At 42.8% G+C, this 15,546-nt stretch overlaps 1 protein-coding gene across 2 annotated transcripts in view; it reads left to right on the forward strand.

The window, feature by feature from the left end:
* Positions 1-15,546, forward strand: part of hiw (MYC binding protein highwire) — a 132,454-nt gene that overhangs the window by 25,977 nt on the left and 90,931 nt on the right. The window contains exons 9-18 of one of the 2 annotated variants that reach the window (XM_077662669.1): positions 900-964; positions 2,258-2,399; positions 2,540-2,616; positions 3,483-3,687; positions 5,049-5,216; positions 5,315-5,470; positions 7,191-7,467; positions 8,194-8,414; positions 10,871-11,077; positions 14,291-14,374. In XM_077662669.1, coding sequence (XP_077518795.1) covers positions 900-964; positions 2,258-2,399; positions 2,540-2,616; positions 3,483-3,687; positions 5,049-5,216; positions 5,315-5,470; positions 7,191-7,467; positions 8,194-8,414; positions 10,871-11,077; positions 14,291-14,374 — 1,602 coding nt within the window. The remainder of the gene's footprint in view (positions 1-899; positions 965-2,257; positions 2,400-2,539; positions 2,617-3,482; positions 3,688-5,048; positions 5,217-5,314; positions 5,471-7,190; positions 7,468-8,193; positions 8,415-10,870; positions 11,078-14,290; positions 14,375-15,546) is intronic. The other variant, XM_077662670.1, reaches the window with a different exon arrangement.

Here is a 15,546-nt window from a genome sequence, read left to right on the forward strand (position 1 = left end):
GTAGTCTCTATTTCAAGCGCACCACACACCGAACTCGTCGATACAAAATACACCGCCTGCACTGCACGTGCTTTCTTTTGCTGCTCTTTTTCAACCAACTGCTGCTTATCGAAAGCCCTTCTGTGCATGCTCTTTAGAGCTGCGCCACAGCAATAACTTATCGTATCAGACCTTGGCCACCACCCTTGCATGTGCCGAGAGGACATCAGAGTATAAAAATGTCTGAGAATGACAGAGAGCTTTGCCAGTAACTGAATTACATCCAAAGAGATGCACGACCATGTTTTTTGGACATCGAAACTGATGTGAGCGAATTTCGGGCGTCCGGCAATGACGTGGCAGCCACGATGAGTCAAAACGAGATCCCGCTAAAGGAGTAGTTAATCGTTGAACGGTTGACCTTGGTTTGTTGAATGTAATGGCAGTGACCCTTAAGTGCTACAGGCAGTTGAACAACACTTTGCGTCTGCCTTTTTTCTTTTTGCTTCACTTTCGGGTCTTTAAAAATGCACCAAATTCAAGTATCTTACCCTGTCCAATGGGCTTCGAATTAATATGGTTCTACTGTATACATAATGCATGTTGCATCATGTTTATACGATTCCCGTCATTAATGAAGCTGCCTGTGATGCATCATATCACTGCTCCTTGCACATTCTCTGGATTATCAGTCCTTGTCCAGAATTACTCCTCAAGATAATAATTTGTGAACTTCAGTTGAGTTCTTATCAGCATATTGTTCCTATCTCTTAGTGCATTTAACTAGCGATAGTGTAATCACAAAAGCCTGTAACTCTTTGTTACCTTCTCAAGAAACGTTGAATTCCTTGTCATGCTCTTCATGCTGTTAACTTTGAAGTGTGTGTGTCCTAGCTATTTTTTGCTCTGAATTATTTCAGACTCTGGCCAAAGTGTGTACTTTAGTGATGGAGAGTTCCTGGGCTTGATAACAGCCATGAGGGATGTAAGTTTTATCTTTGTCATGTTTTTAAGCGTGTTGTTGGCTTGCAGCTAGAAAAATGTGTGTCCACATGCTGAATAGCTTTACTGTGTTGTCAGAGAATATGAACTCAATAGCGTTAAGGGTCCCATTCAGCGAAGAACCCAGTGTAGTTGGTGTCGTCACTGGTGTGTGTGTAAAAGTCAGATTGGTCGAGAGGTTCGTGAAGTCTCATGTGGAGCTGTGGAATGAAAAGTGATGAAAACATTAGAAAACTGGTGATTAGAAGGTCGCAGCATGACTCTAATGTCATTAGTACATGTAAGTACGTAAGTGAATGAATTGGGCTGAAAAGGAATTTGGTGTAATTAGTCTGGAGTTGAACCCCTGGCCATTGGGTTGTGAGTCAGACACGCTGGCCCTAGGCAGTGCAAGCATGATCTTATGGCTTGGTTAAAGTATGGCTACACAGGGTGTTTCACCTAAGACTTTCTGCAGTTTTTAAAAATAAGCATTATAAGTTAGAAGAGGGCTTTTTTTGGCATAGCATTATTAGCAGTGTAGTACTTCAGAATACAGCTAGGACATGCTATCTGGCTGGTGAAATAATATCAAATAGTTAACTTTTTAACTAGTACTCTTGGGCTCCTTAATTATTGAGAGGCGTGTAGCCCATCTTAAGTAATATCCATATTAGTTTTTAGAATTTCGAAAACGTAGCTACCCACGGCACTGTGGCTCAAAAAAATTTCGGCTGTTTCGACGAGTTACGTGCACTGGGGAGGTTGCTTTGCCTGCAAGCTTCTTGAAAGCGCATGTATTTGGTGCGATATAGCCAACATTTGTTGGCCCACAGTGCCGAGGGTAACCACGTTTTCGAAATTATAAAAACTGATACGGATATTACTTACGGTGGGCTACACACCTCTCAATAATTAAGGAGCCTAACGGAAATAGTTAAAAAGTTAACTACTCAGTATTAGATAACCAGCCTGCTAATTAGTACGTCTTAGCTGTAGTCTGATGGATTACACCACTGACAATGCTATGCTGAAGAAAACGCGCTTCTAACTCAAAAAGCTTATTTTTAAAAATTGCAGAAAGTCTTGGGTGAAACATCCTGTATATGTATGTTGTGTGATCATTCACATAATTTTGAAAGAGTGTCTGTATGGGCCCTTAATGCTATCGTGTCATACATTTAAAGGCGGAGCTTAAGTGTTCCCGAAATTTTTGCCTTTTTTATGTCTGCAAACTGATGAGGTTCTGTTCAATAAAAGACAGTTTTATGTGATATTTCTTCGTTTCATATTTCAGGATGGCTTTGTGATTCGCACATTTCGGCCTTCGGCCCTGCCTATGACATGTTCATTTGAGCTGAACTTGAAGCTAGCACGCAAGTGCGTTGAAATCTTTGGATCCGGTGTCTTTCACGAGGAAGCTGAAGATCGTCTGCTTGGTGAGGCAGCAGATCCTGTTCCTGCATTTCAGTCTAGATTTTTCGTGATTTGTTGCATGACTAAATAGACGATGTACCTGAAAGGAAACTTTTCTTTTCTACTGCTTTACCTCTAATTTTGTTGTCATGCATTTTTGCAGACTTGGGCTGTGAAGAGGAGCCTGTGTTCATCACCAGTGGAAAGGATTTTGCTCTAGTGAGGACAGCCTCTGGAAAGGTTAGGTGGCTTTCTTTTTGTTTTTGCTTTTGCTTTTCCTGGGGTAAAGGCTTTCTTGCTCACATGCTTGCCGTGTTTGTGGTGAAGCGATTTCAATCTGAGTGGCACAGCTGCTGTGCTTTTTCTGCATCATGAATCTTACCTCACTGCTTGAAGCAGTGAGCAGGTTTGAACGTTTGAGATGATTGCTGAGAACGACACAATATATTGATCTTTTTTTTTTTTAAATGGTATTCTTAAAATTCTTTCTCATTTTACCATGTTTTTATCTTGATTTTTTAGTGTATCTTCCATCCCTTATATCATTGATGCCTAAATTCTAGCCAGGCCTGAGTAAGGGCAGTGCTTTTGCCTCTTGCAAGTTTCTGGGAGCAGTACCTTGACTAGCAGCACTCATACAATTGTAGTAATTTGTTTTTTGCATTGTAGCTAAATATGCGAAGCATGCACTGTCTAAAGCAGAACTTGGATTTAGACTCTGAAAAATCTTAACTTTGTGCTCGATCATGTCATAGGATGGGCGAAGTTTAAGCATTGCATCTTAAATTTCCATGAAATCATCACTCATTTTCTTCTGAAAATTTGCTTTAATGTTGCATTTCTTTTGTTTTATTATATTTAGCCGTGCATTGAGAGTCGCTTTTGTGGGGTGTTTTCATTGTTTTGCTTTCATGAGAAATAAATCATCGGTAATTGTATTTGTAATAAACTCTGAGAATAGTTGCATGCAGGAAACAAGCACGGGAAAGTGGCGGTAGGCCTCTCTAAATCTGCTCAAAACCTGGTGCTTCTGAGACCTGTCTTCTGCCGCCTAAGCGTGGCGCCGGCATTTTAAGTCACTCGCTGCCCGCTGCCCATCACTGCAGATCCTGTACACAGGCAAGGCTCAGAGTCTTGGCATCAAGCAGAGCGGCGCCCCCGCCGGCAAGTGGGCCGAGCTGCCCATCACCAAGTGCCCCAGGATAGGGGACTGCTCAGTAGGGCACGATGGCGCGCATGCGCTCCTGGTCTCCGAAAATGGGGCAGCTTTCTTCACAGGGCTGGCTCGGCGAGGGGAAGATGGAGATGCCGGTGAGCCTCACCTACCTCCTTTAGAGAGAGAGAAAAGAACGGATTCTTGATGACACGGGTCTGTGGAGGCTCCACTGATATTTTTGTATCACTTGGAATTGGAACATCGAGTTTATTCAAACTGAAGCTTTGGTCCTGTCAGCATGAGCTACAATAAAAAGGCTCCATTTAATTCAAGCTTGGTAACTCAGTATAACTGGAACAAATTTCTAGCCTCTTCAGGTTTGAAATTATCGAGAGTCTACTGTAAAGAAATTGCAGACTTCCTCGTTTTTGTCAATTATTCTTGGCCAAAGAAGTCCAAGATGCTTGTTTGAACCTTTTCTTCCTCAGTGGTGCCGCTGGGCACACCTTTTTAAGGTGTAAGCCTTTCTTGGCTCATAAGTGGCGTGGACGGAATTCGTCTGCACGAACTGTCTGTCATAAGTTGCATGGTAAATAAAACAAAAATGTAAGAGTTGATTAAGCAACAGTTCCTAATTAACATATATGTAATGAAATGAAAAAAAATGAAAATATAAAAATAAATAGTGAATAAATATATATATATATATATAAACAAAAACAAATTACAGAAAATAAATTAAAATTAAAAATGGAGGGACAAGGAGAGGACAGGGAAAGGGTATGTGAGGGCAGTGCAAAACGGGACAAAGGACAAAGAAAGACCACACAACACAGGCACACAGCAATAGCGCCTGTGTTGTGTCTTTCTTGGTCCCTTGTCCCGTTTTGCGCAACCCTCACATACTATGGATTACCATTACCGACCCGCCCAAGTTTCTACCCTCAGGGAAAGGCTTTCACATTTGCACTCATAAGCAGGCTTAAGTGCAATCCTGTAATTTTTTTGAACTAGTAAAACTGCACACTAACCACGCTTTGCACCAGCACTGGTGCAGAACGTTGATGGTCCTAGGTCTAGCAGCTTTGTTGTCAAGTTCGCATGCTTTTTTTGGGGGGGTCTTCATCAACTTCCGTAAGCATTTCCAGTTAAAACTCTAAAAGGAAGTACCTTCTGCGTCTGAAACTTACAGTACATGCCACATATAAGCAGGAGAGTTTATTGGCAAACGTGTTATGTTCCTGTTACTCGCATGTATACTGTGCTTTGTGCAAGTGACCCAATGGTGCACAAATGATGGCAACGGCAGGGCCATCAGCCGTGGAACTGCTTTTTTCATGGGCCAATGAGCTGCGAGAAAGTTTTAACGAGACTCCGTAACTTACATTGTCCAGAAAGAACCCTATTTTGTTGGGCACGTAGCTTGTTTTCTTCGGTGTATCTTTGCCACATGTGTTAAACCCTCACATTTATTTGCACACAACTGACCTATCAACTTTTTCTTTTGCCCGTGCAGGAAAAGGCAGGCGTCAGCCGAAGCCGGTGAAGCCCAAGAAGATGTTCAAGATGGAGACTCACAGTGTCATGGCGTCCGCCTGCAATAATGGCACCAGTGCCTTGGTCACACGCAGTGGGGAGCTGTATCTTTTTGGGAAGGACAGCAGTCACGCAGATCACAGCACAGGTATGTCATGCGCTTAGGGCACACTGTTCTGGCTGCTTCATTATGTTCAGTATGAAATGGTCAGCTGGACTAATGACTGGTACCCAATGCCATGGCAGGTTTGGTGACGGACCTGAAAGGTGTGGCTGTCAGTCAGGTAGCCTTGGGGAAAGCTCATGTGGTAGCCCTGACCACTGAGGGCAGGGTCTACACTTTTGGCATCAACCATCGAGGCCAGTGTGGTCGCGAGTTTACCTATCCGTCCAGCAAGGACGGTAAGTACGCATTTTATGGCATATTTTTATAGTCTGTACCTGAGAGAAAGCAAGCTCACAGAGCCATTAAAGTCCTTTGCTTTCCTCAGTAGTGTGCAATAGCCTTGTGCATTAGAAAGTAGAATGAGGCAGCATGACTTTCTGTTTTTGTTAGTTGCACTGCTGCATTTTTTTTCTTCCCCAGCAGGCTAAATGGACAGGCGAGTTTGTCTGATTAGTTTCACTATTTTACAGACTGTTTAGTTTGGGATGTTTAAGATACCATGAGAGCACTTTTAAAAAGCAGCAATTTTGATACAATTTTAAAATTAAATTTTTAAAATTTTATTTCATCAAAATGCCAATTCATTCCTGAATGAACTGCAGCAAAAATTTTTTCTAATTAACACTTTTACAAAGATAGAGACAAAAGTTGTAACGCTCTGTGCAACTCGCGAAACTGAAACTAATAGATTTCCATCCAGCCAACTATAATCCTAATATTTGCATTATTGCTATTTGTTAATTTTTTATTTCAGACTTACAGTAACTGGTTCTTAGCATCTAAGAATATCTTTGTTTGTATTTAATAATTAGGGTGCATAGAAGCAGCGCAACATGTATGGAACAGATTGGATCGGTATATCAGGATACCAATGCTGAAGTTTGGTCTGTATGATGGCTTGTATCATTTCACCAATGGTAACCGGGATGCGCTGGATGTTTTGAAGCATATTGGGGTCAAACCTGGCCCCACACACAGAAAGCTTGCCTGATAGGTGACCAACAGCAAATATGGTAATCTTCCTTTCAATCCGCTGATGCTGCAAATAACACCAGAGAAAAAAGTAAACAGCCGCACGAGCAAAATCAAGGAAAACCAAGGCTAAGGAGGAGCTGAGCTACAAAAATGGTTGATTTTAACCGTCCTGAACATTGGTTTATGGCATTTGCAGTTATATTCCTAATGTTCTTTCTCGTTTTCCTCGATGCTTACTTTTTTTGCCATTCTTTCTTATGCGAGCAGTCCTAACTTTATCCCTGGACAAGATTTTTATCGAAACTTTTTACACCTATTTCTTTTATATCCAGCTATGCAATGAACCGCAATAAACAAACTCGGGCAGTTTGTTCTCTTACTGCTGCATTTTTTTCTCAAAAGATGCCTATACTGAAACCACAGTTTTTAGTCATTTGAATTTTAACATTGTCAATTGATGGAATCATAATTATTTTGGTTCTTTTCACAGCTCCTGTCTTTATGTGTATAACCGCAAAAGCAGTTGGACTTGCTATGAAATAAAGTTATGACTGCTGGCATTACATATATATTTAGTAAATTAAAAAATAAAAGTAAAATACATTTTTTGCATCGGTTTTATTATTTTGATTGGGCTAAGACAACATCCTTCTTAAAACAGACAACTGGTTTTCTCTTTTTATCTGCTATAAAAATTTTTTCTGGTAAAATGGCCTCATATCTTTAGGCATACCTTTTGCTCCGGAAATGAAGTCTTGGTATGATTATGAGCATGGTGGACAAGTTACAAACTTGCCTTAGCTGAAGTCCCGTGGTCATTTCAATATGCTCGAAAATCATATTCTTGGTCTTAATGGTTGAGTGCGTGCAGGTTTTGTGCTGTACGAAATGGTGGGCTGAGCCAATTCTACAGTCAGGCTTTGCTGACAGAAGTTGGTGGTTGTGCAGCTGACTCAAGCGACCTTCTGGTGTTTTTGCTAGGTCCTGTGCACCCCATGGCTCTGGTAGTGGCTGGGTCAGCAAATCTGGCACACGCGTCGGGTTCGCGAAGCGCCGGTAAGGCTGTCCACCACGCCGGAGTCGCAGGGGGAGAGGAAGAAGATGAGGAGCTGGAGTCTGAGGAGCAGGAGATAATGTGCCCACCCGGCAGGCACCGCTGGAAGTACGATCATTGCATGGTATGCACCGTCTGCGGAGAGTGCACGGGCTACGGACCTAGCTGCATCGCCAGTGGGCGGCCCGACCGCAACCCGGGCATGTGAGTGTCCCCATTTCATCAGTAGAGCATGAAAATTTATTGCGGAATATCAACTTTTAATATTAGACTCCGTATCAGCATGACAGTTAAGCATCAGCAGTACCATACTCCACTTGATTGCCATGTGCTCGCCAGTCACTCTGGTTATGCTTTTGCTCTCCTATACATAGTGTCTTATCTGTTTTTTTTTTTTCATATTTTTATGTTTGCCTGTGCTGTTACGTAAGCATATCTGTTATTTCTTATTCAACCCTGCCCTCTGTGTAATGACCTTTCAGGCCCTTGAGGTATGTAAATAAATAAAATTAAAACTTGTGTGCAAATATATTCATACAGGTTCACAAGCCTGCTTTGGCTAATATTTTCCTTCTGCATGTTTAAGTTGCTTCTGATAATTGTGCGCAGTGTTCAGGAACTTCGTGAGATCAAAACTGCAGCAGAAAGTTACTTTACAAAAATGTGAAAAAAAAAATACAAGGCTTGAATAGAGTTTTGACTGGGGAAATAAAAAAAAACATGTTGCTTTCTGGATTTTTTTTTAATTCAGACTCATTATAATTAATGTCCAACTCACCCGTGTCTGCGTGATGGTCAGAGATTGACCAGCTTCCATAAAAACTGCAGCTACACTTTAGCCAAGCAGGACTTTAGTCTACATTTCCATTTTTGATGGTGGGATGCATCGTGATGAATCCTAGCACTGTGGGTTCTTCTTCCCCTGTTCAGGCTTTGTGGTTGCGGTTTGGGAGACTCTGGCTGTGAAGAGTGTGGCTGCTGCCGTACATGTGCCTGCGAGGAAGACTATGATGCGGAGCTGGCCGCTTGGAACCGAGTGGCTGCACCAGCTGCTGATGGTGTTGCTGCAGTTGGAGCTGCTGGTGGTGGAGGGGGACCCCTGCTCGACAACAAGCAGGCGAAAGTGATCATCTTTGATATGCGATATGGAGGTGCATACCCTTTCTTGGTATCACATTTTTCGCCCCTCATAGCAATAGAGAAGGCATGTGGCATTTCTGGTACCCTTAAGTAATTTGCATGAATATGTGCTCCTCCCGACTGCTAACCCTTTCACTGCTTTCAACTATCCATACTTATTTGGCAAGTAGCACCATCATAGATGGTACCAGACGTTCCATTTTGTGGATTTTTAGTCTAATTTTGTAAGCCGCGATGGCAGTAGTGCAAAAAAATGGCTGCTGCAGATGAACGGAAATGCGCAAAAATCGAGTTTCCCACTTTTTTCTTGTTGCAGTGCAGCACTCTGTTTAGAAGCTGAGAGTTGCATCGTTTTGAGTAAAGACACCTAAGGTAGTGACTCTGCAGACTTGAGCAGTTCTTTCAAAAGTTACCTGTGGGTAGTCCCACAACATAGCTCTTGTTTTCTCTGAATCCAAGGATGAAGAAAATCACCAGTTGATGTTGATACTGATGTGCAGTGGTTCAAACTTTTTATATTTATAATTTTAAAAGCATAAACGGATTCATTAGTTTGAATGAAAATTTTTTTTGTAATTTTAAGAGCATAAACGAAGATTCACTAGTTTGGAGTGCAGCTTTGTTAACTTTGCTGTACTGTTTTGTTCACTGAGCTGTCGGTCTGTGGTGAAAAATTTCTCTTTAATCCCGTGAAAGAAAAATTTCCTGTGTTAAGACAGTCAAATTTGACTGACTTCTCGTAGTAGTGGAGGAGTTAAAGCTTTATTTTTAGTGAGCAATCTTCTAGGATTTGAGGGTTCGGATTAGAGATGGCTTCTGAATTCACTGTAGCCAAAATTGTTGCTTGCAGTTAGGCGGATCAAATGCTGTGGACACAGTTATGCTCAGTACTCATGCTTAGGGCCCCTAATTTCATGTGGTAGAAAGTTATAAATATGGCAGATTTGAAATAAACAATCCACAATGGGAGTGAATCATGACACAAATAAATATACAAGTTAAGCTTTGAAGTATGCCTTGTATATCCCAAATACTATCGACAACCGATTTTTTGGGCAGTATAGGGACTAAATGTATGGTGGGGCAGCCAGAAAAAGAATGTAAACCAATATGCCCCTGCCTGTGCCACTAAGTATAACAGGCTACTGTGAAAATGTCCAAAAAATCAAATTTCACCGTAAAATTCATTCTGCATCAAGTTCTAATGGCCAGTTTTGTGTAGGAAGAGGTCAGCAGTTTTGTACATATTCTGATGCTTCACATTACTCTAAATTTCACTGCATGTTGTGTACCCAGATGACATGCGGTGATCACTTTCATGAGCTTGGTGTTCGATGGCTGTACTGCCGTCAGCATGTCCTGTACAAATGCGCGGGCTGGGGCAAAGTTCAGATGTAAAAGTGAGTGGGAACCGCGCTGCTCCCGCCATATGGAAGGCGTGAAACAAAAAGGTGAAGATGGCGATAGAGATAAGAACCGACAAACAGCTGAAATAAGCACTCCATCGGCATTGGCCTTCGTAATTATGCCTAACTACTAAGAAAAAAAAAAAACATTCTCCAAACCTGCAATATATAGGTTATCGTGTGCACTCTCCTGTAGCTTGCATAAATGAAAGGTGTTTTGCCTGTCATCAAAACGGGAGTTTTAATGATGCTGTGATAGAACAGTAGAGGCCACAGTGCGTTTTATCGCGTTTAAGAGGTCCTTGCTTTGAAATGAATTTTTCTCTTCAGCTTGCCATCTCTGTGAAGCCGTACACCTCCCATGTGCTTCGCTGCTGTACCTTTGCGCATTCAGAACCGAAGAATTCGACAAAAATGAGTTCCACAAACTGTGACTCTGCTAGTATTCAAGTTTTAGCAGTGGACAACGTCCGAGAACACTACCAGCTCGCAACCACGCGTGTGTGATGCACGAACCCATTGAGAATATCAGCCCCACCATTAAAGAGGTTCCCTTTTAGCTTTAATTACACTTTAATCGATTCACTTTGAAGCCTAAATTAAAGCGGTTCCACTATACATAATCAAATCAAGCAATCCCTTGAGATGCTTCCGAAATTTCAGTCACTCTGTTACTTTGTCTCTATGAGGCGTGTCTTGGTGCTGCGAAAAAATCCGAAAAATCAGGGGTCTGAATTTTCAGTCGTTGACTGTATACGGTGAGGGACAAAAGTCTAGGACACCTAAAGGCAAACTGCTGCCAGAAATTACGGAGGGCACTTAAGACTGCTTGCATGCTTTGAATATTAAAGTATTACCTATGTCATCGTGAGCTCTGTTGTGCAGTTCATTCAAGTTTCCTTCCTTTCCAATGACACATCTACTCATTATTACACAGTCATAAGGAAACGCATACACTAGGTTCTTCTTTATTCACCAATGTGTCTGATACCACAAAATGAAGCCTTTTATTATATAAGGGGCTTCATATTATACGTGGGTTTTTGTGGTACTGTGTGCAGGACGGGTGGGTGCCAGGCTAGAAGACAAGCTGCGGCGGAGCATAGAGGAGTACCGCTTCCACTACCGACGAAAACAGTGTGGCCACTCTCTGAAGGCTGCCAAGGGTTCATCTGCTGGCAACTCCCTGAACCCCTTTCGGTGCGCAAGTGGTTCATTGGGCGACGGGGCAGATGCTCAAGACAGGGCTGCCGGAGGGCTGCCGATAGGTAAGCCACCATCCAACGTGAAACGATGTGTTCCACTTGTATCGTGCTCCTTGGAGGATAGGGATGGATGAGGTTAAGAAAAAAAAACTGCAATCCAAGTCCTGTGGGTTCCAAGCAAATGTGTTTTTAATAGTGCATTGTTTTTCCCATGTTGGTTTGTCATTATCTCTGCTTGTATAGTTTTTGTTAGGCCTTTCTGGTTATTCAGGTTGGCTTGGGATTCAACTGGCAGTCTTGTCGCAATCTGAAGTTTGACCCTTGGACAAGGTTAAGTTAAATTTTTTGCTCACCAACTTTTGTGAACACTATGTAAATTTTCTTTTTAGCCGTGGTGCTGCACTTAGGCGGGCATTAATTTTTAAAATTTTCTCGATGTAAGGTAGGATATATGCATAATGACATGGAATGTGCAGTGGCCTACTGTGCGCTGTATAAGGTAGATGGCGAACTGCCTCACTTCAGAAAGGCAAGTTGCAGTCATTATTTTGTGCCTGTTTTTATAGAGTGGAACTACATATCATGGGCCATAGGTAGGCTTGTGCGAATATCTGATAATTTTGTTATATTCGGATGAACTGTAAAATGTTCGATATTCAGTTCGTTTCAAATGTTTGGTATTCGAAACCTCAAAGTGTTCTCAGGTGAATAGCGTCTCTGGAATGCTAGCTTTTTAACACCAGCTGCTGGGCTAGTTGGTTGCGCTCTGTACTATCTTTTCTTTCTTCTTCCTGTTTTTTGTTCGTGCTGCTGATACATATGGCTAGCTTCAAGTGGTCTTAGTTTGACCTAAGTTCCTGTGGGACGGCAGTGCATCATATGCGCAGCTAAAATCAGCAGCCACACAATTGACCGAACCGCAGTTAAAACCAGCAATCAGAGAGAAGCGGCAATCAAAGGTGATCAAATGGCGCAACTTGCTGTATTTACTCGAATGTAACGCGAGTGCTTTTTTTTTACTAAAATGGGACCGAAAAGACACCCCTCGCATTCTAACTGAATATATTATGCAGAGGCAAAGATAGACTATACCATATTTACTTGCATATTGGTTGATGCATCGTATAGGTCCACCCATAACTTTGGCAAATGGAAAAAGAGACAAAAGAAAGAACAAGCAGTTGGAATGTTGTATAGGTTCACCAACAGAAGCTCTGAGCTGCAAACATTCAGCTAAGACGACCAGCACAGTGCATCACATTTCGCAGCAGAGGCAGAGCATTGAAGAAAGTAGTCACCAGAGACAGTGCACTTGCACACCAAGCGGGAATTTGAAACTTTGTCCCGAGGCCAATGCTATAGGACACGCGAGACGAAAAGGCTCTCATTTCGTTCTGCTAAACTTCAGCAGACACGTTCAACATCCGCTGTCCCGTCAATGTTGCATGTTAATGGCAGAAGTTCATCTCAGGTGCACATAATTGGTTTTGCACATGAAAAAGCGTTCTCGCTGCTTTCCTTGATATCGGTATCTTGAGCAATTTTTGCCAACATGGAACTCACATGCTGTCTCACAATTTTTCGATGCCTCCTCACTTAAGAAGACGAGTTGTTTATGCACTTCCGAGAACTGTCGATGACTCTTAATAGGAATGACTCGCCCTATTGTTGAGCAGATTGGAAAAGTTTCATTTTCACTACAAGGCATCTTCGTATCAATCTTAGCTGAGAATCTCTTTGTGCTGCTTTCTTGAAAAAGAAGAGGCGTGTGAAACATTAGCTTGGTAATGGTAGTGGCAACTGCCATGGTACATTAAAGTTCAAAGGCAGCCTCTCTTGCCTGTGGAGTTCAGCCACAGAAAAGCCTTTTTAGAAGTACTTTTGTTTGTAAACTTCTACTGAACTTTCAGTGCAGTTAATTTTTCGCGTTATATTCACACTCTAATTTTTTTCCTCTTTTGCAATTGTGGCCTTCATGCTACGCTCGTGTGCCTTTTTTTTCCCGGTTTCTTGCCCGCAAAGTTGCCATATGCATTACAATTGTGGTCACATTCCATTGGGGTAAATACGGTACATGCCTTCCATTTGCATGAGGTCCTGTTGATTAAGCAGCAAACTGAACTGTCAACAGTCCTATGGTTTGTAATTCCTGGTGTGATCCACGCTTTGGATGTTACTGGTCGAACCAGAAGTTTGCTCTTGTGCTACCTACCGCCCGCACAGGAAAATGACCGCCATCGAGAGCAAGCCAGGTATAGGGCATGTAGTTTGACTTTTTGTTTATTGAACTGATTTGTATGTGAATCGATTTCATTTTTTGGCACATGTTGCTCCATGAATCATTATGGGAACCGGCACAAGGCATATATTACCAGCAGCTATATATTCATATATTCATACATAGTTTGCGGCGCTACCAAAGCTAGAGTGCCTCTTTGCAGTAACTGCGTCCACGCACAAGAAGTAGTTTGTCACACGACCAGAGTACAGACAGGCACCTTTCATTGTGACAGTGCTCAAGCACCGCGACTGGCAATGTCCTGCACCTCGTTTACCTCTTGTCACGTTTTCGACCTGCCTTCACCAACACCTCAAGAACCAAGAGTACCTTACGGCGGAGTGATAAACGGCTGGCACACTTGTTCGCTTCAACTCCGTCCACACGCAAAAAGTAGATGCAGATCAATGAAGATTCTAACCAGAGGGCTCAGTAACATCCCAAGCATGTCGTTTTATACCACTCTTATGTTTTCGTCAAAACCCTTTAAAAAGTTCGAGAAGTTCCAATGACACATCCTAGAGCGATATACCTTTTGGGTGCACTACTTGCGCAGCCTCTACAACATTGCACACAAAGTGTGAAACAGAGTATATTGTCACGGGATCTTATCATAGCCGCGACAGCCGCATTTTGATATAGGTGTAATGCAAAAGCGCTCATATGCTGTGTGACATCAGTTTATGCAAAGAACCGTGGGTGGTCGAAATTAATCTGGAGCCCTCCACTGTGGCCTCTCTCTCTTTGGTGGTGCACTACTTGATTGGTGTTGATGCGAACACGGGTGTACAGTGGGCTGTGACTGATTTTCCTTTCGTAAACTAACCCTTATTTTTGGACAGGGCACCCAGTGTGTAATGAGGTGAAAAGCAGGGAGCATATAGGTGGCCTGCTGTGGGTTGGGGAAGGAATAGAGGGTTTCGTGATCTTCACTGCAGCTGCATACTAACACCCAGGCTTAAGGCAGTGGTGAAAGCTCCCGTCACGCTCACTTGCAGCGATCGTTCTTGCGGCCAGGAAGAACAAAACTCGCAAGGCACGAGGTCACCAACCGGTGACCGGTTTACCTGAGATCTCCCAAGGTAGGTGAGGCATTCCTTGATAGCGTGCAAGTCGGCTGACAGCAGGTGAGACAGGAATGCAAGCAAAGGGACAGGTGTCAGCCCGGTGGAGGTTTCCTGCACTTCAGGAGAGCGCGTCTTCGTAGTCACTACTCCCTTTTGCATCACTGTGCTACCTCGTCTGCTGTACTGCTGGGGGGGAACTCTTGCTGAATGGTGTTGGTGATCTGTGTGCACTGCCTATTACTCTTCGAGATCTCCTTTTGGTATGCTGCTGCAATAGAAGGGAGCTCAAAGAGAAGCTAAGCTAGTCAGAATTTCTGAAGCAAGACAGAGGAAGGTGGTGAGAGGGATGCGCGTTTGGCCAAACCTCTGTCTGTGAGCGCAGTGCTCGTGCTGTCCTTTTCCTCGTGCCCACCGTTTAAATTATTTGCATTAATTCTTCTTGCAACCACTATATTTTCTTATCTATGAGTTGTATTATAACTCAGTAAGCTGGTGGTTCTGTAAAATCTGGCAAATAAGCGGCATTTTTGTACAAGTCGCATCTTTTCCTACGTGCTCAGCAAGCATGGTGGTCAAGTGGTAACTTTCGTAACGTGGTTGAATGTACTGCATGCGTACTGTAGTGTTCTGAAGGGGATTGTCTCCATTGCATATTTGCCGTCTTGTTTGTCAGCTGCCCAACTTGGTATTCACCTGAAAAATATCAGCTGCTATCCCTTGTCTTCTTCAGTCAGCAGCCATCACAATGATGAGCTTATTGCAGAAAATGGTGAAAGGGCTGCGTAAATTCTGCAGAAAAAGCACAGCATAAAGTCTACAATTGCCCTGCATAGTTTATGCTGGTGGATAAAAAAATAAATCACATTGAGTTGCACTGCAGCACTGGAGAAATTAGAGAAAAGGCGACAGGTTATACACTAGAAAAGATGGCTTACTGTGTGTGTGTGCAATCACAAGCTGTTGGCTGGGATGCATAATATGACAATTTGGTATAATTAATTCAGTGACAGATTTCACTTCAACATGGTTTTGGCTTCCCAGACTTTCAACCTAATGCGGTTAGTAGTGTGCTGCCGTAGTGTGAGTTTACCAATGTTTGTGTGGACCAGGCGCTGCAGTGTAAAGCAATCAAAAGGGTGCCCACTCTGGTGCCTTTTTCACTTGAGCCTCAGCCTGCCAGATTAAAA

This window comes from Amblyomma americanum, chromosome 4 (assembly GCF_052857255.1).
Source record: "Amblyomma americanum isolate KBUSLIRL-KWMA chromosome 4, ASM5285725v1, whole genome shotgun sequence".
NCBI classification, from domain to species: domain Eukaryota; kingdom Metazoa; phylum Arthropoda; class Arachnida; order Ixodida; family Ixodidae; genus Amblyomma; species Amblyomma americanum.